This window comes from Aquarana catesbeiana, linkage group LG01, assembly GCF_042186555.1.
Source record: "Aquarana catesbeiana isolate 2022-GZ linkage group LG01, ASM4218655v1, whole genome shotgun sequence".
Taxonomy (NCBI): Eukaryota; Metazoa; Chordata; class Amphibia; order Anura; family Ranidae; genus Aquarana; species Aquarana catesbeiana.
In genome coordinates this window covers 857628565-857651490 of record NC_133324.1, presented here as the reverse complement: position 1 = coordinate 857651490, position 22926 = coordinate 857628565, and the positions used below count along the sequence as shown (strand labels likewise).

The following is a 22926-nucleotide window of genomic DNA, read 5'->3' as shown; positions in this document are numbered from 1 at the left end:
TCCCCCAAGTGCTGGATTCAAATCACTGACATCACGTTCTGAGCACAGAGAAAAGCATTGTGGGAGCTGTAATCTTCTGGATAGACATTGCTGAATTGCAGAACTGACTATGGACTACATCTCCGAGCAGACCATCTGCTCCACAGGAGAATTGTGGGAGAGACTATAGAGGGATCGGCTGACCAGGCCCACGTTCTCTTGCATCCTTGATCCCATCGCGTGAGCATCACCCCGCCACTGTGTGAGGAGATTGCGGCCTATCATGTGGCATACAGCCTACAGCTCCAGCCCCAGCGAATCCAGCCATTGCCCGCTTGCAGAAGGACGCCCTGCAGCAGCACTGAACACCATGGAACCAGCCGGTTTGCTGAGTTAGCAGACTGATCGCCATCTCTGCCCATCTGCAGTAAGAAGAATTGTTTGATTGTCCCTCCGGGAGGCTGTCGAGGTCTATCAGGATTGGTGAGGGGGTTTATGCCAACAGATCCCACTGCTTTGTTAAGTACCACACTCTGAACACTGTGCACAGGCAACACTCACTTGGATTACAAATAGTATTGCTATAAACCAGGATCAGCTATCTTGCCTTGTTTATCACCACTTTGCTACAATCAAGAAACTTTCTTCTATGAGCTCCAACTTTGCCGGTGAAGACAGTGCAAGGCCTTGCTTTTAGGGCATTGTTGTTTATTGCTCTTAAAGGGGACACTTTACTGGTAACTATAGTATATTATCCCTCATTAGGATTAAAGGTATTATAGGCCGGCCCGGGGTTCTTCTTTTAGGCAGAAACATTTCCTCATATCCATTAATAGCTTTCTCATGGTATCCAATTGTGACTGTGTATATTCTTATCATCAATTTGTCATTACTAACTGTTATTGCTGCAAGCATTATTTCAACCTAGTCTTGGCTGCAATCAGGTGTCAGGCCTGGGCTCAACCCTTCCTTCTCTGAGCTGGCCACTCAGCTATCATCTAATTGCCAGCTCCCATCTCTCTCCACAGTTACCCAGCTGTTGATGATCCTGCTCATCAGTTCTGCCTACTTAAGCCGTCCAGTCAGAGGAGCTCTGCCTTCGCCGTGGTCACATCACAAGTAACTATCTCCCGCGGTCCTGTTTAAAGACTGGCTTTGCTGGCATCCCTTCTGGCTCCAGATCCTGCTTGCTATTTCACTACTTTGATCCCTGACTTCTGCTTGGCTGACTATCCATTCCGGTTACTGAACTTTGGCTATGTTTTGACTACGTTTGTTCTTTTTACTTTTATTATTAAACAAGTGTGATTTAACTGTACTTCTGTCTCGGTCTGATTTCATGGTTTCTGACACCAGGATTTGGATGACTAATCATTGATTTAATCCTCTCTTCTCAAATAAGTAAAATCAGAGAGAGTTGAAACTACTTGCTTTGTGTCTGTGTGTTATTTAAAGGTAAACACAATATGTCTGAACCTAGAGTGTCAGAGGGACTGGAGGGTTCACAGGGTCATGGCTGCACAGGAGAACAGTCATTGCCAAGCAACCCAGAAGGGGGCAGTGCTACACTGAGATTAAATTACACACACGTGAACTCTTTTTACTAATTAGGTGACTTCTGAAGGCAATTGGTTCCACTAGATTTTAGTTAGGGGTATCAGAATAAAGGGGGCTAAATACAAATACACGCCACATTTTTAAGATTTTTTTTGTAAAAGAAGATTAAAAACCATTTATAATTATCCTTCCACTTCAAAAATTTGTGACACTTTGTGCTGGTCTATCACATAAAATCCCAATAAAATACATTTATGTTTTTGGTTGTAACATGACAAAATGTGGAAAATTTCAAGGGGTGTGAATCTGTATCTGCACATACAGTATGTGAACCTAGACTAATTGTAGAACTGACAGCTGGGACCTTCTGCAGCACCTTTGCCTGAACACAGGATTTATTCATGAATACATTGTTACAGTTATTACAGTTATTACAATAACTTCTGTTTGGTGCTTATCTGCAGACTGGGTCTTTGATCTGGAAAATGTCAATTACAGCAAATCTGCTTGTGTTAAGAAAAAGTGTTCTAAAAAAACGTTACCGTTTATAAATTCCCTACCCCGTTAGCTTTTTATTTTTTGAGGATTTTTATATTTTTGTTTTCACTGTATGTACATTTTTATAAGGTTTCTTTATTTTTCTAGTGATAACTTCATAATGCTTTGTATAGGAACATAATTTTAATGTTATTGGATAATTTGCAGAACAAAAAATGTATTTACTTTATTTATTTAATTACCCCCTGCCCCACACACACATATACCTTTTTAATATAACTCTCATACCTATTGTTCACTATACCTTTCACACGCACTCTTCACTATGCCCCTCATACCTATTCCTTGCTATACCCCTCAAACCTACTTTTCACTATACTCCTCATGCCTCTTCACTATACCCCTCACACCTATTCGTCACTATACCCTTCAATCTACTTCACTATACCTCAGATACCTATTCATTATACACCTCACACCTCTTCACTATACTCCTCACACCTACTCCTCACTCTTCACTATATACCCTTGATAGCTCTCTACTATACCCCTTGCACCTCTTCACTATACCCTTCTTACCTAAGGGCAGGGCTTTTTTCAGCTCTGGCACCTCCAGCACTGAATGTATGTAATGGTAAGGGGTGCTGGGGTGTGCTGCTGGGGGATCTATTGTTCCTGAAGAAGATCTATTTTTGTGTGGCAGTCTATTGTTGCTGGGGAGGGATCTATTGTTGCTGGTTGGGCTTTGTTGCTGGGGGGTTAATTGTTGCTGGAAGGGATCTACTGTTAAGGGTGTGGTCTATTGTTGGTGGCTGCTGGAGAGTCTATTGATGCTTGGCTGGGAAATTTGTTGCTGTTACCAAGGTCTATTGTTGTGGGGGTCCATTGTCATTGGAAACTATTGTTGCTGGGGAGGGTCTATTGCTGCTGATCTACTTTACTGTTTTTCTTGTTGTTAGTAACAAATTCCATACAAATGACTTATCACCACAAAATGATACTTGGCTCTGTATTCTTTAAAAGGGGTGGTACTGGGAGGTGGGTAGGGGGTGGAACCAAGTGACGGTGCTTGGAGGTGGTTAGGGGCGGAGACAAGAAGTAACTCAGAAGGAGGAGTTCCTGCACCTAATCTCTGAGAAAAAATCCCTGTCTAAGGCCTCCTCTGCACCCCCACCCCCAGTCCATGGCACTCTCTGCACTCCCCCTCCTAGTCCAGGGCCTCCTATGTAGCTCCCCCCCCCAAGTTCAGGGCCTTCTCTGCATCCCGCCCTTCTATTCTAATCCAGGTCTTTTGCCACACCAACTCCCCTTTTCAAGTACAGGACCTCCTCTGCACCTCACAGTCCAGGGCCTTTTTTGCCCTCCCCTAGTCCAAGGCTTCCTCTGCAGCCCTCCCCTAGTCCAAGGCTTCCTCTGCAGCCCTCCCCTAGTCAAAGGCTTCCTCTGCAGCCCTCCCCTAGTCCAAGGCTTCCTCTGCAGCCCCCCCCCCCCCCCAAGTTCAAGGCTTCCTCTGCACTCCCCTTTCTAGTAAAGGGCCTCTTCTTCAGCCCCCAAGTTCAAGGTTTCCTCTGCACCATGCCCTCCTAATCCAGGGTCATTTCAACACCAACTCCTCCTTTTATAATCCAGGGCCTCCTCTGCACACACACCCCCCCTCCCCTCAGTCTAGCACCTCCTCTGCACACCTTCATAATCCAGGGCCTTTGCCATACCAACCCCTTTTCTAGTCCAGGGCCTCCTCTGCACCCCCCCCCCCCCATCCAGTTCTTTCTCTGCACCCCTGCCTTCCTAGTCCAGGTCCTCCAATCCCCCCATTACAGTGTCTACAGTCCCCCTTTTACATCACAGTTTCCCCTTTAAAGCAAGGGGTGCTGCACTGTAAAGGAGCACTGTGATGTAATGGAGGCTGCACTGTGCAGGGGCACTGTGCTATAACAGGGACCGCACTGTAAAGGGGGTACTGTCATATAAAGGGGATTGTACTGTAAAGGGGCACTGTAATGATTGCAGTGTCCTTGTATAGTGCAGTCCCCTTTATATCACAGTGTCCCTTTACATTACAGTGCCCCTAGCAATCACGATCTCCCCCCCCGGTCACAGTGCCCCTTGCAGTCATGCCCTCCCCCCTTTCCTCTCTTACTACCCCATCACAGTACCCCATTTCAGTCTCTGCCTCCCCTGCATAGTCCTACCTGTTGCAGGGTAGAGGCGGTTTTCAGCCGGAGCGTGGGACCTGCCCAACCTACTATGGTAACAAGTGGGTGGTTACCCGCTTGTTATTTTGAAAAGACTCACGCTCTCCAGAGCAGATCTTCAGCTCCTCCTGCCCCCTGCCCTGCTGATAGGATGACATCATCAGCGGGGCAGGAGACCCGGGAGAGGACACAGGGGCTCAGTGACATGGCCGTATAGCAGGAGGTGAGCAGCAACTGCAGTCTGTGATAGTCTGGCCCGGAACACGGACGCCGCTCACCTCCCACTGTGCGGCCCGGTCATCAACAGGCCATGTACCAGGAGTTGGGGACCCCTGCTTCAGCACACAAAGTCCTTCTGCTAATAAATGCCTTTCAGTTCTAGGCAGGCTCTCCCATGTAAATTTGTACTGCTGCTCTGTCAGAAAAGGCGTGGGCTGTTTGGACATTGGGCAGGACTTGTGCAGAAGGAGGAAGACCTTCTGTCTAGTCGGCGGCCGTCCAGTGTTCCTCCTCGTCCTTGTCCGTGATGGAACACTGATTCAGTTTCCCAGCAGTGAGTCAGTGTTCCGCCTATCACGAAGAGGACGAGGAGAAGGCGGGGCTTTGTTACACTGGACAGCCGCCAAATAGACTGCATGTCACAGTGCCGGGAGATCAGGTGCATGAGGCTGCAGATGGGCATAGTGATTCAAGTATAAGCCGAGGGGGCTTTTTCAGTACAAAAAATGTGCTGAAAAACTCGGCTTATACTTGAGTATATACAGTATTGTCTTTTAGACCCCTTTCACACTGGAGGCGTTTTTCAGGCGCTTTAGCGCTAAAAATAGCGCCTGTAAAGCGCCTGAAAAAAGCCTCGGCTGCAAACCCAGTGTGAAAGCCTGAGCGCTTTCACACTGGGGTGCTGCGCTGGCAAGGCGTCACAAAAAGTCCTGCAAGCAGCTTCTTTGCAGTGCTATAGGAGCGGTGAATACACCGCTCCTATAGCGCCTCTGCCCATTGAAATCAATGGGCAGAGCCGCCATACCGCCGGCAAACCGCTGCTGCAACATCGTTTTGCGGGCGGTTTCAACCCTTTTTCGGCCGCTAGCAAGCAGGGGTTAAAACCGGAATAGCGCCGCTAAAACGACGATAAAGCGGCACTAGAAATAGCCGCTTTACCGCCGACACCCTGGCACTTTCAGTGTGAAAGGGCTCTTAAATTCTGTTTTTATATTTATGTGGTGTGTTTATTAAAATGTGTTCCTTTTTATCAGTGGTGCCTATAAAGTCAATTTTTGCAGTTATATTTTTCCTCAATTTCTCAATATGTTAGGACTTTGTTATTTTTGTACACCCGCAGTGCCATCCTGCGTTGGTGTGCTTAGCTTTTTTCTTACCTTTCTTACCTTTTACTCTCACAGTGTGAGGAAAGGAGAGAGTCGGTAACTAGCAAGTGTGAAAGGGCACATCTACACTGATCATCAGTGTCCTGATGATCAGTGCAGCCCCAACAGTGCCTATCAATGCTGCCTATCAGTGCCAGTTAGGACTGCCAATCAGTGCCCATCAGTGCTGCTAATTAGTGCTGCCAATTGATGCCCATCAGTGCTGCCAACCAATGCCTCTTCATCAGTGCTGCCTATCTGTGCCGCATATCATTGCTCTTTAGGCCCCTTTCACACTGGGGCGGTTTGCAGGCGTTATTGCGCTAAAAATACCGCCTGCAAACCGCCCCTAAACAGCCTCCGCTGTTTGTTCAGTGTGAAAGCCCGAGGGCTTTCACACTGAAGCGGTGCGCTGCCAGGACGGTAAAAAAAGTCCTGCGAGCCGCATCTTTGGAGCGGTGAAGGAGCGGTGTATTCACCGCTCCTTCACCGCTCCTGCCCATTGAAATCAGTGGGACAGCGCGGCTATACCGCGGCAATACCGCGGCTATAGCCGCGCTGTACGAGCGGTTTTAACCCTTTTTCGGCCGCCAGCGGGGGTTAAAACCGCACCGCTAGCGGCCGAATACAGCCGCAAAAACGACGGTAAAACAGCGCTAAAAATAGCGCTGTTTTACCGCCGACGCCCCCCCCCGCCCCAGTGTGAAAGGGGCCTTAGTGCTACCTATTAGCGCCCATCAGTGATGCCTATCAGTGCCCTTCAGTGCCGCCTATTCATGCCCATCAGTGCCACCTATAAGTGCCCATCAGTGTCGCCTATCAGTGCCCAACAGTGTTGCCTCATCAGTGCCCATCAGTGCTACCTATTAGTGGCCATAAGTGCAGCCTCATCAGCGCACATCAGTGAAGGAGAAAAATTACCTGTTTGCAAAGTTTTATAACAGAAACTAAGAACATTTTTGGTCTTTTTTTTGTTGTTTAGTAAGATCCCTTTCACACTGGGGCACTTTACAGGCGCTATAGCGCTAAAAATAGCGCCCGCATAGCGCCTGTAAAGAGCCTCTCCTGTCTCTCCAGTGTGAAAGCCCGAGGGCTTTGAACGGTGCGCTTGCAGTACAGTAAGAAAAGTCCTGCAAGCTGCATCTTTGCAGTGCTGTAAAATAATGGGGCAGCACTGCAAAACCAGCAATAAAAAACGCTGCTGCAGCGGGTCTTTGCGGGCGGTTTTAGCCCTTTTTTCGATCGCTAGCGGGGGTTAAAACCGCCCGGTAAATCGGCGCTAAAAATATTGCTGCTTTACCGCCGACGCCCGCCCGCCCCAGTGTGAAAGGGCTCTAAAAACCTAGTAGTGATCAAATACCACTAAAAGAAAGCTCTATTTGTGTAAAACATGACCGCACAATTGTCATTCAAAGTGTTATGCCCTGTACACATGATAGGATTTTCCGACAACAAAATCCATGGGATTTTTTCTGACGGATGTTGGCTCAAACTTGTCTTGCATACACACGGTCACACAAAGTTGGTCGGAAATTCCGAACGTCAAGAACGCGGTGACGTACAACACGTACGTCGAGCCGAGAAAAATGAAATTCAACAGCCAGTGCGGCTCTTCTGCTTGATTCCGAGCATGCGTGGCACTTTGTGCGTCGGAATTGTGTACACACGATCGGAATTTCCGACAACGGATTTTGTTGTCGGTATATTTGAGAACCAGATCTCAAATTTTGTGTGACGGAAATTCCTATGGAAAATGTGTGATGGAGCCTACACACAGTCGGAATTTCCGACAATAAGCTCCTGTCACACATTTTCTATCGAAAAATCCTATTGTGTGTACGGCGCATAAGAGTGCTGGAAGCAGGAAAATGGTCTGAGCAGGATGGAGATAAAAGTGCCCAATAGGCAAGTTGGTAAAAGATAAAATGACAAAACCAGCTTAACAATTTTTCATCCTTATGCTGCTAGCGTTACTAAATAACTAGGAAAGTGTATTATATTTACTTGTTTATAAAAAAAAATTCTTACACTTTCCAGTTGCTTCCTGGTTTCTGGCCTAGGCCAAAATTATGTCATACATCCCAGGAGTCTCCATGACCCCCCCCCCCCCTTGCATGCCTGAGCTAAGGGCAGGCGAATTCCAGGAAGTAAATCAACTGCCCTCACTCAAGATGGCCATGGCTAAAATGCCAGGGGGGTGCTTTTCAAAATTATTTCTCAATAAAAAAAAAAACATGGAGACAAGGATGGATGGGTGGTGGATTTATTCTCTTCCTATATCAGTACTTTTCTTTAAGCCAAACACAAACACTTTAGCGGTGCACAGCAATTTTTTTTTAAGTATACACTATACATATACTATAGTTTGTGATTAAATCATATGGAGTTTTCTGTTAAAAAAAAAAATAAAACAATCATATCGAGTTAATCACAATAGTCCTCCCTTAAATCAGAGTCCACAGAGTTCCCCTTTAGATCTGAATCTACAGAGTTCCCTTTTACATCTGAATCCGTAGAGTTCCCCTTTACATCTAAATCTGCAGAGTTCCCTTACACTGTAATGGGAGAACTTGGACTATGATTTAAGGAGGAACACTGAGAACTCTGATGTAAGGGGGAACACCGCAGACTCTGGTGAAAAGGGGAACTCTGATGAAATGAGATCTCTGGTAACCAGAGCCCCCACTTACATCATAGTTTCCAGCATTCTCCTTTAATCAGGGTTCCCAGAGCCCCCTTACATCAGAGTTTGCAGACATCCCCCTTTACATCTGAATCCCTTACAGTTGAGTCTGCAGAATTTCCACTTACACTGTAAGGGGGAGCTCTGATGTAAGGGGTACTCTGGGAACCCTAATTTAAAGGGGGGGGAGCTCTGATATAAGGGGGAATACTGCGGACTCTGGTGTAAGAGGAATTCTGATGTCTGCTCACCAAAGCCCCCTTTACATCAGAGCCTGCAGAGCCCCCTCCCCTTACATTAGTGTACTAACTCAGAGGCAGGAGAGAGAAGGGGGGGGACCAGGGGATGGATGGTGAGCTCACTCACCTCAGGATGGAGGCTCGGACAGCAGCATCTTTCATCCAGGATGTAGCTGCGGCTGCTGGGCTTCAAATTCCCTGCCCACATTCCCTTGCGCAACACTGGGAGAATCACAGTACAGTACTGTCTAGTATTGGAGTGTGGGTGGAAAGACACAGGAGGAGAGGGGTGGGAGGAGGAAGAGAAGAAGATCCGCTCTTTCTCCTCTCCAGTATGTGAGGGGGAGGGGGGACTGTCAGTACAGGGTATGGGCAATGTGAGAGAGAGTTTAATAGATACTCTTGGCTTACAACTGCAGCAAGAAACCATGCCTGGGAGCCACAGTCCGGGCTGAATAATGTGTCCAGGTATCAGGCAGTCTGAAACCCGGGCACATGATTCAAAACCTGACTGTCCAGGTGAATCCCGGACAGGCGACAACCCTATATATCAGTATGCTAGCACTGATTAGAACACTTGTCAGTTTTTTTTTTATGTCTGTGCACCTGTTAAGGAGTTTCACCCTCTCTATTTGTCTTGTTTACCATTATTAATAAAAGTGAAAGTAGAAGAAAATCCAAACATTTGGGTTGTCCCCAGAAAAGTAATAGAGGGGAAATCTTCCAATGGTGACACTAGTTCTGGTGACCTGGGGGGCCCAAGAGATTCCCCTAATTTCCTCTCATTTTCTGTTTCTGATATGGGACAGGAAGTGAAGGTAAATCTCCCCAATGGGACAAAGATGGCAAAAATAAACAACTACAGGGGTTATAGCCCTCCCCTACTCTATCCAAAATGAAAAAAAAAGTTCCACTTTAAATTTAAGTAATCACACTAATTCCATTTAACCCCTTCCTGCTGTAACCCGAATGCTGGCTACATGCGGGCTTACATTTCCAGGAGGGCATTTATTGACTTCCTCCCGTGATCGCATTACAGGGGGTACGCGGGCGGCACGCTCTGTGATCGCTGTGTCCTTCGCAGTTGTATTACCTGGCCCTTTACCCTTGCCACTGTGATTGGCCCTTTACCACATGATCAGCTGTGTTCAATGACAACTGATCACGGATGTATACACAAGCCAGGTATCTGCTTTTTTTTCCTTACGCTAACGGCGTGAGGAGAGAAGAAGAGAGACGATAACCGGCTTGTGTTAAAGGGACATCAGCACTGATAATCAGGGCACTGATTATCAGTGTCCTGATTATCAGTGCAGTCTCAACAGTGCCCACTGGTGCTGTCTATCAGTGCCCACCAGTTCTGCCTATCAGTGCCCACAAGTTCTGCCAATCAGTGTTCATCAGTGCTGTCAATCAGTGCCCATCAGTGCCTCCTCATCAGTATCACCTATCGGTGCTGCCTATCAGTGCCCATCAGTGCCGCCTACCAATGCCTATCAGTGCCCATCAGTTCCGCCTATCAGTGCTCATCAGCGCCACCTATCAGTACCAACTATCAGTGCCCATCAGTGCCACCTCTCAATGCTGCCTATCAGTGCAGCCTCATCAGTGCCACCTCATGAGTGCCGCCTCATCAGTGCCCACCAGTGCTGCCAATCAGTGCTCATCAGTGCTGCCAATCAGTGCCCATCAGTGCTGCCAATCAGTGCCCATAAGTGTCTCCTCATCAGTGTCACCTATCAGTGCTGTCCATCAGTGCCCATCAGCATTATCTATCAATGCCCATCAGTGCCACCTATAAGTGGCACCTATCAGTGCCCATCAGTGCCACGTATCAGTGCCCATCAGTGCAGCCTCATCAGTGCCTCCTCATCAGTGCCCACCAGTGCCGCTTCATCAGTGCAGCTTCATCAGTGCACATCGGTGCAGGAGAAAATGTACCTGTTTGCAAAATTTAATAACAAACTATGAAAAAAAAATATTTTTTTCAAAATTTTTGGTCTTTTTTTGTTTGTTTAGCAAGAATTTAAAATACAGTGGTGATTAAATACCACCAAAAGAAAGCTCTATTTGTGTGAAAAAAATTATAAAATTTTCATAAAGGTAAAGTGTTGCATGACCGCGAAATTGTCATTCAAAGTGTGACAGCGCTGAAAGCTAAAGATTGGCCTGGGCAGGAAGAGGGTGAAAGTGCCAGGTAGGCAAGTGGTTAAAAGATACATTTCATAATGTATTAATGAATACCAATCTTTTCTTTATTTTTATTTTTCTTATACCTTGTTTGTACAGTTTAGAAAAACATTTCCAAAAGGTGGTTCTTAGCAATGCTGCTATCTACAGGCTAACAGGGCATGCTGGAATGTGTGGTTCCATAACAGCTGGCAGACCAAAGGTTACCGAATGTTAATCTACATATGGATGTGCAAGATTTATAGCTTTTGTTTTCTACCTGAGAACACAAACAGTGTATGTACAGTAGATGTGAATGCATATTCAGTTATGACAAAAGACAAAAGAACGCTCCCGTAGACGTCCTCTGACGAAACACGCATAGGGCGTGGCCTAACTTGACGCCTTGCAGACATCTCCTCGTATCTGACGCTTTGGGATAACTTACTGCTTACCGCTTACTGCTTATTTTTGATCTACCACAATGTGAGTACCACCTGTAATCTGACCTAATAAAAGTGTTAAATGGTTTTACACTATGGAACCCCTTTTTTTCTCCTTCATGTCCTAACGACATCATCTTGATCCTGGTCCTGCCAAGCACTGCCGCACAGTGGCACATACTGTGACTGCACGCTACCCCTGAAGGGGATATAAAGCTGGTGAGTCTCTGCACAATCACAGCGCGAGACACCAGCACTCGGAATACACCTGTTTTGTTTAAAGGGATACATCAGGAAATTTCACAGCGATTGTTGTATTTCACTTTATGGAGCACTGGGCACGTATCACGGCTGGTTTAAACAGCAAATTTACCACAAAGTGACACCATCCATACGGACTGTTTAATTACCAATTATAAAATCCTAGTGTGATCACATAATATATTCTATATAATTTTTTTCATTTAAAGGTTATGATATTTTCATAAGTTGCATGTCACGTGTGATATATGTTTATCTTGTTTACTTATTGTAATTTTTTTGACGGATTATAGCACTTTGATTTTAATATATTTTCTCTACTTATAATTTATTGGAGAAGTTTGGTTTTAATAATAGGATTTAGGACGGCGCCACACTCACACCCCCCCTTTTCTCACATATTCAGTTATACATTATACAAATTGTATGCACTACAAGCAGCAAGTGTGTTTGTTTCCATCTGTCTGCAGCTCATATCCATTTTTAGATTATGAAATGGGCCAGTAAATGCACCAGGGCCTGTGCAGGGCCAAAACCTAGGTGGGCATAAATACATCCAATATTTTATTTTGTAAACTGTATTTGCAAGTAAAGTTTGCCTTTGTTGTGTTTGCTGGCAGTACTATAATGCCGCGTACACACGGTCGGGCTTTTTGGCTACAAAAGTCCGACAGCCTGTCCGACAGACTTTCGACGGACTTTTGGCGGACTTTTGGCGGACTTGCGGCAGACTTTCTAATGAACGGATTTGCCTACATACGATCACACAAAAGTCCGACGGATTCGTACGTGATGACGTACACCGGACTAAAATAAGGAAGTTGATAGCCAGTAGCCAATAGCTGCCCTAGCGTGGGTTTTTCTCCGTCGGACTAGCATACAGACGAGCGGATTTCTGGGTCCGGCGTAGTTACGACGTAAAGATTTAAAGCATGTTTCAAATCTAAAGTCCGTCAGATTTGCGGCTGGAAAAGTCCGCTGAAAGTCCGGGGAAGCCCACACACGATCGGATTGTCAGCCATATTTTGTCCGTCGGCATCTGTTGGACTTTTGTAGACGAAAAGTCCGACCGTGTGTACGCGGCATTAGGGCTCATTTAGGTTTGCAGTTGGGGGGGCAGTAAAAACACACAGTTGAGTGTTATTACTGCCGCCCACCGGCCTCCTCTTAAGCTGCAAGGTGGGCGGGGGGGCGTTCACATGCTGCAGCCATGATGCTGTGTTTTGCAGGTGAGGCAAAAATGATCTCCCCATCACATTTAAAGAGCAGTACCTCCGCAATCCAATCAAGCGCGTAGGGTCACGCTGCAAACTTTCGGCAGCCACATGCATTTGCAGCGCAGTGGTGACTGTTAAATGCTTCTGAAAAGCGGCTCAACCACAGATCACCTTTTAGAGGTGCAGCAGTTTTACCGCACAGCTAAACCTAACTTCTTAGTGACAGTTGTTCATTTTGAGATGCATGAGTGCAGTACTCACCTCACTAACCAGGCCTTGCCAGTCACTCTCTGTGTGGTCATTATTCACAATTGGTTGTCCTCTTGCAAGATTCTGCATTGCACTGTGGCCAATTTATAAGCACCAGTCATCCATAAACTGCTGCTTCCTGAGCCGGATCACCATTGCCTGCGCTGTTTATTCTACGTCAGCTTTACAGAACCCTGCAAGGGAGGGGTGTGACAAACCTGTTATACTAGCTGCCACTTATCACTCTGTGCTCCATGTATGTGCACACTACGTCTGCAGTCTGTCTGTATACTGGAAGAAAAGGTTTTTAAAATAAAAGGTTTTTTATTTTATACAGTATAATTTACCTTTGTGTTGGGTTGTAGATTTGCAGGGCCTTTACCCTTATTTTGTAAGAGGCATATATCTATATATATCTGCTATTTTGTGATATATACTGTATGTACTGATATACTGATATATATACAGTCAGGTCCATAAATATTGGGACATCGACACAATTCTAATCTTTTTGGCTCTATACACCACCACAATGGATTTGAAATGAAACGAACAAGATGTGCTTTAACTGCAGACTTTCAGCTTTAATTTGAGGGTATTTACATCCAAATCAGGTGAATGGTGTAGGAATTACAACAGTTTGTATATGTGCCTCCCACTTTTTAAGGGACCAAAAGTAATGGAACAATTGGCTGCTCAGCTGTTCCATGGCCAGGTGTGTGTTATTCCCTCTTTATTCCATTTACAAGGAGCAGATAAAAGGTCCAGAGTTCATTTCAAGTGTGCTATTTGCATTTGGAATCTGTTGCTGTCAACTGTCAACTCAGATCCAAAGAGCTGTCACTATCAGTGAAGCAAGCCATCATTAGGCTGAAAAAACAAAACAAACCCATCAGAGAGATAGCAAAAACATTAGGTGTGGCCAAATCAACAGTTTGGAGCATCCTTAAAAAGAAAGAACGCACCGGTGAGCTCAGCAAAGACTTCACCAGAGTGAATACAGAGGGTTCACCACAAGATGTAAACCATTGGTGAGCCTCAAAAACAGGAAGGAGTTTGCCAAACAACATCTAAAAAGCCTTCACAGTTCTGGAACAACATCCTATGGACAGATGAGACCAAGATCAACTTGTACCAGAGTGATGGGAAGAGAACCCTCCAGTCCTGTGTGCTATTAAAAAAGAAAGACAAGGGCCCTGATCCTAAAAGGAGAGAGGGAGGGAAGACTCAGACACACAGACTGTATGGGAGGAAAGACACAGCCAGCAAGATGTAGGAAGATTGCTGGGACCTGCAGTCCTCCATGAAGCCACCATAGTATTGGAGCATCGCCTTAATGGACTTTCCTGATCATGGACTATTTCCTAAGCAGGTATGCTGGGGCAGTTACAAGCCTGAGTTAGGGACTAGGGATGTTAGGGGAATGTCTGCACTTTATACCGAAATGTTATCTGTGATTGCCATCATGTTAATTTATTCCTTAAGTAAAGCTTTTTAAATCTTGCCTTTGCGTGATCTGAAGTCACTAAAGGGGTGCAATGTAAGTAACCAGCACATATAGTCTACAGTTTGGGTCACTAAGTGCATTGGCGTATGAAGACATCCGTACAAGTGGTTACCAAAGGTAACTAAGGTTTCTCTTCCTGTTGTTAAGCATGTACATGTGACAGGTGAGATAGCCTCTTGCAGTGAGGGAGATGTTGTCAGCACTCCTTCGCCTGCAATCTGTCTCCCATAGCAACAGGAGCAGATCTGCACCGCCGTGGCCATCATCCTATACAGAGTTACAGAAGAGAAAGAGTTAAGAGAAGTGAAGTGCACGCATAGAGTCAGCACTAGGTGCACGGCGGGGCTCCATACCATTACTGGGAGTGAGGTGGCAGTGATACAGATCATTTCCACATGTCCCTCCTAAATGCACAAGAGAATTTACTAAAGTTCATGCATGTTTAGTCATCTGTCCGGGTTGTGAGCGTGGCTCAAAAAATGGTACAAAATGCCTAGTGTAGCCCAGAAGAACCCACCCCGGTGTAGGCCTCTCCTTTGACCCTTGCTTGGTTCCCAACATGGAGCGAAGCACGGAGGACGTGACGACCACCCTGCCACCTGCTCTACATGTGAATTATGGTACACTGCTTTTATGGTTGTTACTGAATGAGTAAGTAAGGCCCCTTTCACACAGGAGGGATCCATGATGATCAGCCCCGTGAACATCCGCTTGCTCAGCGGGGATCGCTCCGTTGATCCCCGCTGAGCCGGTGGATGATAGGGCAGTCCCTGCACACTGTGCAGGGACTGCCCTGTCATATCTCCGCTCTACCCTATGGGGGATCGGATGAACACGGACCGTCTGTCCGTGTTCATCCGATCCGCTCTGCAGATGGATAGAAAAATAGGATTTTCCTCCGTCTGCAGAATCGGACCATAGCGGGGACAGATGGTATCGGGTGTCAGCGGATGTTCATCCACTGACATCCGCTATCCCATAGGGATGCATGTATGTCTGTATTTCATCCGAAAACGGATGGATGAAATACGGACATACGGTCCGCATGTGTGAAAGGGGCCTAAGTCTGTAAATGTGGCAGAAAAAAAAAAAAAAAATTGAGGCCATATTTTTTTCCTCTGTGGCGGTCCTTATACCTAATCAGCGTATCTTTTACATTATTTTTCTGCAGCTAGCATTGTTGCTATATCAAACACTAGAACATGTGATCTGGGCAGCAGTTCCCATTAAGCTGTAGTGAACTTTCTTTACATTGGAGGCTGCTATGTTCAGTGACATCAGTACCTCACTGCCTCTTTCAATACCCATAGATGCTCAATAACAGCATACAACCTCCCTGTGTGATGCCCAAAGTGTTTTGCAGAGCAAATTTTCTCCTGTATGCCCTTTAACTATATCACAGGTTTGCATGTCTTTATTTCCATGTGTAGGCTTTTTTGTATAAAAAAAAGTGAGCATATGCACAGTAGACTGACAGTGTTTCTGTAAAGGGCTACCTCCTGTTATACACACCTTACCAGCACCCCCTCACACACACTTTTACTTACTCCTCAACAGCTTGAAGGCAGGTGCAGTCTGCTTGTCCACTGTAGGTGGCACCTGACCAGAGCGGTGTCACAGCTTGGAGAGAAAGTCAGAGGAAACTTGGCTTCTCCGTGGCTTCCTGGCTCCTGGAGACAGTGTTTTCCGGTTTGCTGCACTGCTTCCAGATGACCTTTGGTGGCCATCTTGGGTCAGCAGAATCTTTTTAAGTCCCTGCTCCACAGGGTTTGGCACGCATTCAGGTGTGGGTAGTGTAGGGACAGGTTCCTCATCTGTCAGGGACAGTATTAGCAGCAGGCAGAGGTTCCAGATAAGAAGGGAAAGCTTAGGGCTCGCAATTGCCTGGACATTTTCCTGTTTGGGTTTGAGATAGCCAGGCCACATTCTGCCCCTCCAAACAGATGCTTTCAGTTTGGCTGATACCTGCTCTGCTACACGCTCTTGGCATTCGTGAGTGCTCCCAGTTGGGTCCTCTCCCACAGAGTTTGTTGTAAACTGTTTGCCTTGAGTACAATACAAGTTCTGCCTTTTCTGCAATGCAAGTTCTGCCTTTTCTACAACACAAGTTCTACTGATTGCACTTGAACTGTTTGTGAATTATTATGCACCACGGTGCACCCACCTACAAGCTGGTATGTTTAGGTATGGAGAACCATATGGCCCATTCCCCGTGACAGTGCTTAGAGGCCAGTGTATTACACCAAGGGCTTGTTTGTGTGTGTGGCAGCCCTTGCCGCCCCTCAGAAAAGTGATCCACAGTGGACAGGGAGCTGGTAGGGGATATGTTGCCTCCTGCTTTAACCCCACCTGTTTTAACCCCAAAAAAGGTTGAACTACCATGCTGCATACATGTGCATTGCACACAGAGGCAGGGTTGTTGAAGTGTGGCCTTAAATGGGTTGCATTTGATTACACTGCTGTCTGCCAAATGCAACAAGCAAAGCATTGCATGCCTTTCTTTAGGCAAACGGTCAGAGAGGCGGAAAATCTATGGCTCCACCACTTGCTGTCCATGTGAATGAGTTTTTAATTATGAGATTTGCGGGCCTTAGGAAGTTTCCAAGGGCGCTAAGTACAATATTCTGACTACTTCTACCCTAGGGAGTCTGGGCTATATTACCTTACACATGCTTGGCAATCATACCTGTTCATACCAAAGCCTTTTTTTGTTAGTTTGCTTTTTTTGGATAGGGCAGGGAAGGGTTAGAACTTTTGTGAATGTTGTCTCCAGGACAGGAAACAACTGGAAATCTCTCCAACAAGAGTAGAAAGATTTTATAGTTGAATGGGAGAAGGCTTGAATCCCTGCTGGAGATTTCCTTGTAAATTAAGTCTTAAGTTTGGTACACACTATCAGTTTTTTTCTTCGTTTAACCCAGCGGGCTGAATGAAAAAAAAAAAGGAGGAGCTCGGGAGGAGCCGCTGTACAAACAATCCCATGTTAGTACAGCGATCTCCCCAGCTGAGCTATTGTGTTCTGACAGGGAGACGACCCCCTCCCAGAACACACCAGTCAGCTTTCTCAACCATTGGATGACGATCGGCAAACTGTTCTTGGTTTTGCTCTGTTGTCAGAAGGCGGACGTTCGTGTACGGCCCTTTACAGTCATATATTTCCAAAGTTCAAAAAGAGGAAGTATCAATATGTGCTGGGGAGAAGTCATTGTGGGAAGCAATATAATGAGATAGGTACAGTAAATTGTACTGGGAAAAAACATATCATATACAGTATTTCACAAAAGTGAGTACACCCTCACAATTTTATAAATATTTTATTATATCTTTTCATGTGACAACACTGAAGAAATGACACTTTGCTACAATGTAAAGTAGTGAGTGCACAGCTTGTATAACAGTGTAAATTTGCTGTCCCCTCAAAATAACTCAACACACAGCCAATAATGTCTAAACCTTTGGCTACAAAAAAGAGTACACCCCTAAGTGAAAGTGTCCAAAATGGGACCAATTAGCCATTTTCCCTCCCCGATGTCATGTGACTCGTTAGTGTTACAAGGTCTCAAGTGTGAATGGGGAACAGATGTGTTAAATTTGGTGTTATCACTCTCACTCTGTCATACTGGTCACTGGAAGTTCAACACGACACCTCATAGCAAAGAACTCTTTGAGGATCTGAAAAAAAGAATTGTTGCTGTACATAAAGATAGCCTAGGCTATAAGAAGATTGCCAAGAACCTGAAAATGAGCTGCAGCACGATGGACAAGACCACACAGAGGTTTAACAGGACAGGTTCCACTCAGAACAGGTCTCGCCATGGTCGACCAAACAGGTTGAGTGGACGTGCTCACCATCATATCCAGAGGTTGTCTTTGATAAATAGACGTATGAGTGCTGCCAGGACAAATACGTCTATTTCCTAGTTTGAAAGGGTGATGGGGTCAGCCTGTCCGTGCTCAGACCATACGCCGTACACTGCATCAAATTGGTATGCATGACTGTCGTCCCAGAAGGAAGCCTCTTCTAAAGATGATGCATAAGAAAGCCCATATACAATTTGCTGAAGACAAGCAGACTAAGGACATGGATTACTGGAACCATGTCCTGTGGTCTGATGAGACCAAGATAAATGTATTCAGTTCAGCTGTGTCAAGCGTGTGTGGCAGCAACCAGGTGTGGAGGTCAAAGACAAGTGTGTCTTGCTTACAGTCAAGCATGGTGGTGAGGGTGTCATGGTCTGGGGCTGCATGAGTGCTGTTGGCACTGGGGAGATACAGTTCATTGAGGGAACCATGAATGCCAACATGTACTGTGATATACTGAAGCAGAGCATGATCCCCTCCCTTCGGAGACTGGGCCGCAGGGCAGTATTCCAACATGAAAACGACCCCAAACACACCTTCAAGACAACCACTGCCTTGCTAAAGAAGCTGAGGGTAAAGGTGATGGACTGGCCAAGCATGTCTCCAGACCTAAACCCTATTGAGCATCTGTGAGGCATCCTCAAATGGAAGGTAGAGGAGTGCAAGGTCTCCAACATCCACCAGCTCCATGATGTTATCATGGAGGAGTGGAAGAGGACTCCAGTGGCAACATGTGAAGTTCTGGTGAACTCCATGCCCAAGAGGGTCAAGGGAGTGCTGGAAAATAATGGTAGCCACACAAAATATTGACACTTTGGGTCCAATTTGGACATTTTCGTGTGTCGAGTTATTTTGAGGGGACAGCAAATTTACACTGTTATACAAGCTGTACACTCACTACTTTACATTGTAGCAAAGTGTCATTTCTTTAGTGTTGTCACATGAAAAGATATAATAAAATATTTACAAAAATGTGAGATATCTTTTGTGAGATACTGTACGTAGAAAAGAATGTAAATCCCTCATCATCACCACGTTTTTAATATTAACTGGAAAAAAAAAAGACCAATCATTACTGAACTTTGATTATTTTATTTGTACCAGTGCATAGATTCTTAACAGCATACCACTAAAAACATATTAATGTACCAAAAAGATAAATATATGTACAATCGTAAAATGTTTCTATTAGGTTATATAATCTGTATTAAACTGTTGTTTTATATAAACTACATTTACATTAGTGCATTTTATAAATTGTAGCAAATCTCCTTTTTTAAAGTGGAAATCTCAGTTGTTGACCTAGAGATGTTGTTTTCTGCATAGTACATTCAGATTAAGGTTAGGATAAACTAAGAAAACACACAGTATACTTACTGCCCTATACAAGTTTCATTACATACTGGATTGTAATAAAGAAGCTACATAAACAAACTATTTCTGAGAATCAGTGCATTATATACAGATTTATAAAAAAAAAAGTGACATTCTGTTATTTTTTAAAGGATAATTTAAAGTTCCACCTACACAGTAACTGCCTAAAAAGTTATTAAAGTGACCTTGGTTTTAAGTGAAGGAACCATATATTAGGGGTTTGATTTGCTAAAGGCAAATAGATTGTGCCCTTGGTAAGTGCAGTTGCACTCATTTTCCTTATGAAATGTAAATCCTTTGTAAAGGATACTCAATCAGGTGCAAGGAAAATTGAAAAAAGCATTTTTGGTTGCACATGATTGGATGATGAAAGTCAACAGAGCTTTACCACATTTGCCAAGCTGGAGATAATCAGTGCAACTGCACTTGCAAAGTGCACAGTCTATGTGGCTTTAGTAAATCAGCCCTTTTGTTTTAACCTTCACAATACCGTTTAATATTCCTGGCAGTAGATTTGATCATAAACATTATTCTGACGTTGTAGGTAGCTATGTGGCCATGCTGGTAAATGGTGATTGCACCTGTATAATAATATGTGCAATCACCAGCATATAGCTATTGCAAGTCATTAACTTGTACAGGTGGCCATGTGCAAACACCTCTGACTCCTGGATGCAGACATTGTATGGTTTAGAACAGTTTTAACTAAGGCCACTTTCGCACTGCTCTGAGGTGCTTTCCCCACAGCACAGTGTATACACATTTTTTGCGTGGGTTACCCATGCTTTCTCATAGATTCTATTAGATTGGACATTTTTGGTGCATTTTCTGAAAGCGCACAGAAAATGCAGCATGCATGACTTTTGGTGCGCTTGCAGAAAAGGCACCAAAAACTCCTGATCTAATAGATGTCTATGGGAAAGTGTGGGTAAACCACACAAAAACAGAACCACGGGTATACTGCACTGCACCCGTGCTGTGGGGGAAACTGCACCAGAGCAGTGTGAAAGTGCCCTAAGTTAAGCCAAGATTAGACATTAGGTGCAGTTTTCTTCTGCCTATTGGCCTTAGGGCTGTTCACACTGCCAGCATGCTGAACAATTTGTTTTAGCATGCAGACACCTGTCAGTTCCCCCTAGCATTGAGCTGTGGTGTGGGGGCTCCATGTTTGCTTATTCTTATTTTTTTAAACTTTATTTGAAATGTCGCAAAGTGACACTTCATTCATGTTTACACACAGTAGCACACTGCACTGCTGTGTAATGACATGCATTGACTTTTTGTGCGCTGCTGTAAAATGCTACATGTCTGCATTTTACCACAGCTCACCACACCCCCCGGCTACATTGTAGTGTGAATGAGTTTTCTATGTACCCCCGCAGTGACTGGCATCTATCTAGTGTGGAAAATGCCAGTCACTGCACTATGTGTAAACAAGCCTATGAATTGTACAGGACAGTTTTGCCCCAGCTTAGTACCTACAGCCAAAATTTGCCTATAAACTGTGCAAGAACGGGTCAATTTTATTTCCCTCTTTACAATTAAAAAGGAGGTGTCTGTACGGAAAGGGCAATTAAATAAAGTATGTAGGCATTTGAACGCTTTGGTCAAGAATCTGCTTAACATTGGACAAGTCCACCAGATATGCAGTACATTTCCTTCGGCATTGCATTAGTAAGCGAGGGATGGAGGCGTGCTACTCTGGATTTAACCATGTACCACCAGGTGACAACCTCAGACATGAAATATGAACAAAGCAAACCCTTCTATAGTGTATTTCAATTAAGAGCACTAAGTGTCAATTCTGTTTGCTGCTTTGTTCCTTTGTTATCAGTATAAATAACTTCTGACAAGTTTTCCTGACACCAAGAAAATAAAGGTAACAGGGGATCCTCAATACTGTATATATCTGAAGTAAAATCAATCACACACAGGGGTTGATTTACTAAAACTAGAGAGTACAAAACCTAGTACAGGTCTGCACTCCCAGGTTTTATTGTCAAAGCTTAATTGAACAAGCTGAAGTTAGAAGCTGATTGGCTACCATGTACAGCTGCACCAGACTCTCTAGTTTTAGTAAATCAACCCTACAGTGTAGCAGCAGCCACTGAGATAAATTAAATGCGTCAGCAATTGTGATGCATTTATAATTTTTTTTTTTTTATGCAAATTTAAACATTTACCCCAAAGATGAACATGCTTCATACTAGGCATAATGGTAGCAAATCTGTCTGGTGCAGCAGGCACCACCAGGTGCCTTCACTCAGCCTCACTTATCTTATCTTTAAGAGCACCTCAGAAGTACAATATACCAACGTCAACTAGGTTGACTTACCCTCTTCCCACTCCTGTGCCTCACATGTGGTCACCAATGTTGACTGTCATTGTGATGGGCCAAATTTGAGGCGCAGGACACACAGGAGCCAAGTACTAACCTCCTAGTTGAAGCTGGTGCTCCAATATCAGAAAAGGCTGGATTGTAGTCTGTATACTGTAGTAGATTGTAAGTATCACCCTTTAATAAGCAACCATTTTGATTTCTTAAGTCTACTTGATAGATTCTGCACTTGTAAGTTTATTTTTGTTATTTTTTCAGGGGTGGTTCACGCTAAAAAATGAATATTTTCTCAAATGATCAGTGTACCTGTAGATCAGGGATATGCAATTAGCGGACCTCCAGCTGTTGCAGAACTACATAGCAAGACTGGCATAGCAAGACTGGCAGCCACAAGCATGACACCCAGAGGCCTGATGGGACTTGTAGTTTTGCAACAGCTGGAGGTCCGCTAATTGCATATCCCTGCTGTAGATGATACCAGATTTACATTTAAGTATAGCAGGAAATGTACAAGCTATGCATTTTAACCTGCAACATTATATTTGAGAAATACAATTTCTTTCTATAGTTTTCAAATATTTTAGTTCAAGTTTAGAAAACAAAGCATACAAAAAATACAACCATAAAAATATTCTTACAAGAAAAAATGGTTATAAGTAATAGAGTACATTGCATTACACCTCTACTGTACAGCTAAAAAGTCAGACCAACCAAATCAGATTTTTTTTTTTGAGGAGTTAAATTGCCTACCAGTTTCCTAATTATCTTGGGGACCCTGATGGTTAGTTCTCTGTAGATCCCTGTAGTTGAGATCCCAGACTTGATGTCTGCTTTGGCATTTCCCCTCACTCTGCATGTTTTAATTACATTACTTTCTGTAAAATGCATCAGGACACATGGAGTGCCACTCTTGTAACATATGGATTAACAGTTCATAGTGGGTTGTAAATGTTCCAAGAACTGCCACAGGGCGAACTCAACGCTAAAGTCCT

At 44.6% G+C, this 22926-nt stretch overlaps 1 protein-coding gene across 2 annotated transcripts in view; it reads right to left on the bottom strand.

Moving 5' to 3' along the window:
- The window catches only part of CCDC149 (coiled-coil domain containing 149), a 139914-nt gene extending 126868 nt beyond the window's left edge, over positions 1-13046 (bottom strand). For both annotated transcript variants that reach the window (XM_073609236.1, XM_073609262.1), the window contains exon 1: positions 12867-13046. In XM_073609236.1, the coding sequence (XP_073465337.1) occupies positions 12867-12944 (78 nt within the window). In that variant the 5' untranslated portion in view covers positions 12945-13046. The remainder of the gene's footprint in view (positions 1-12866) is intronic.
- Positions 13047-22926: the final 9880 nt, after the last annotated feature.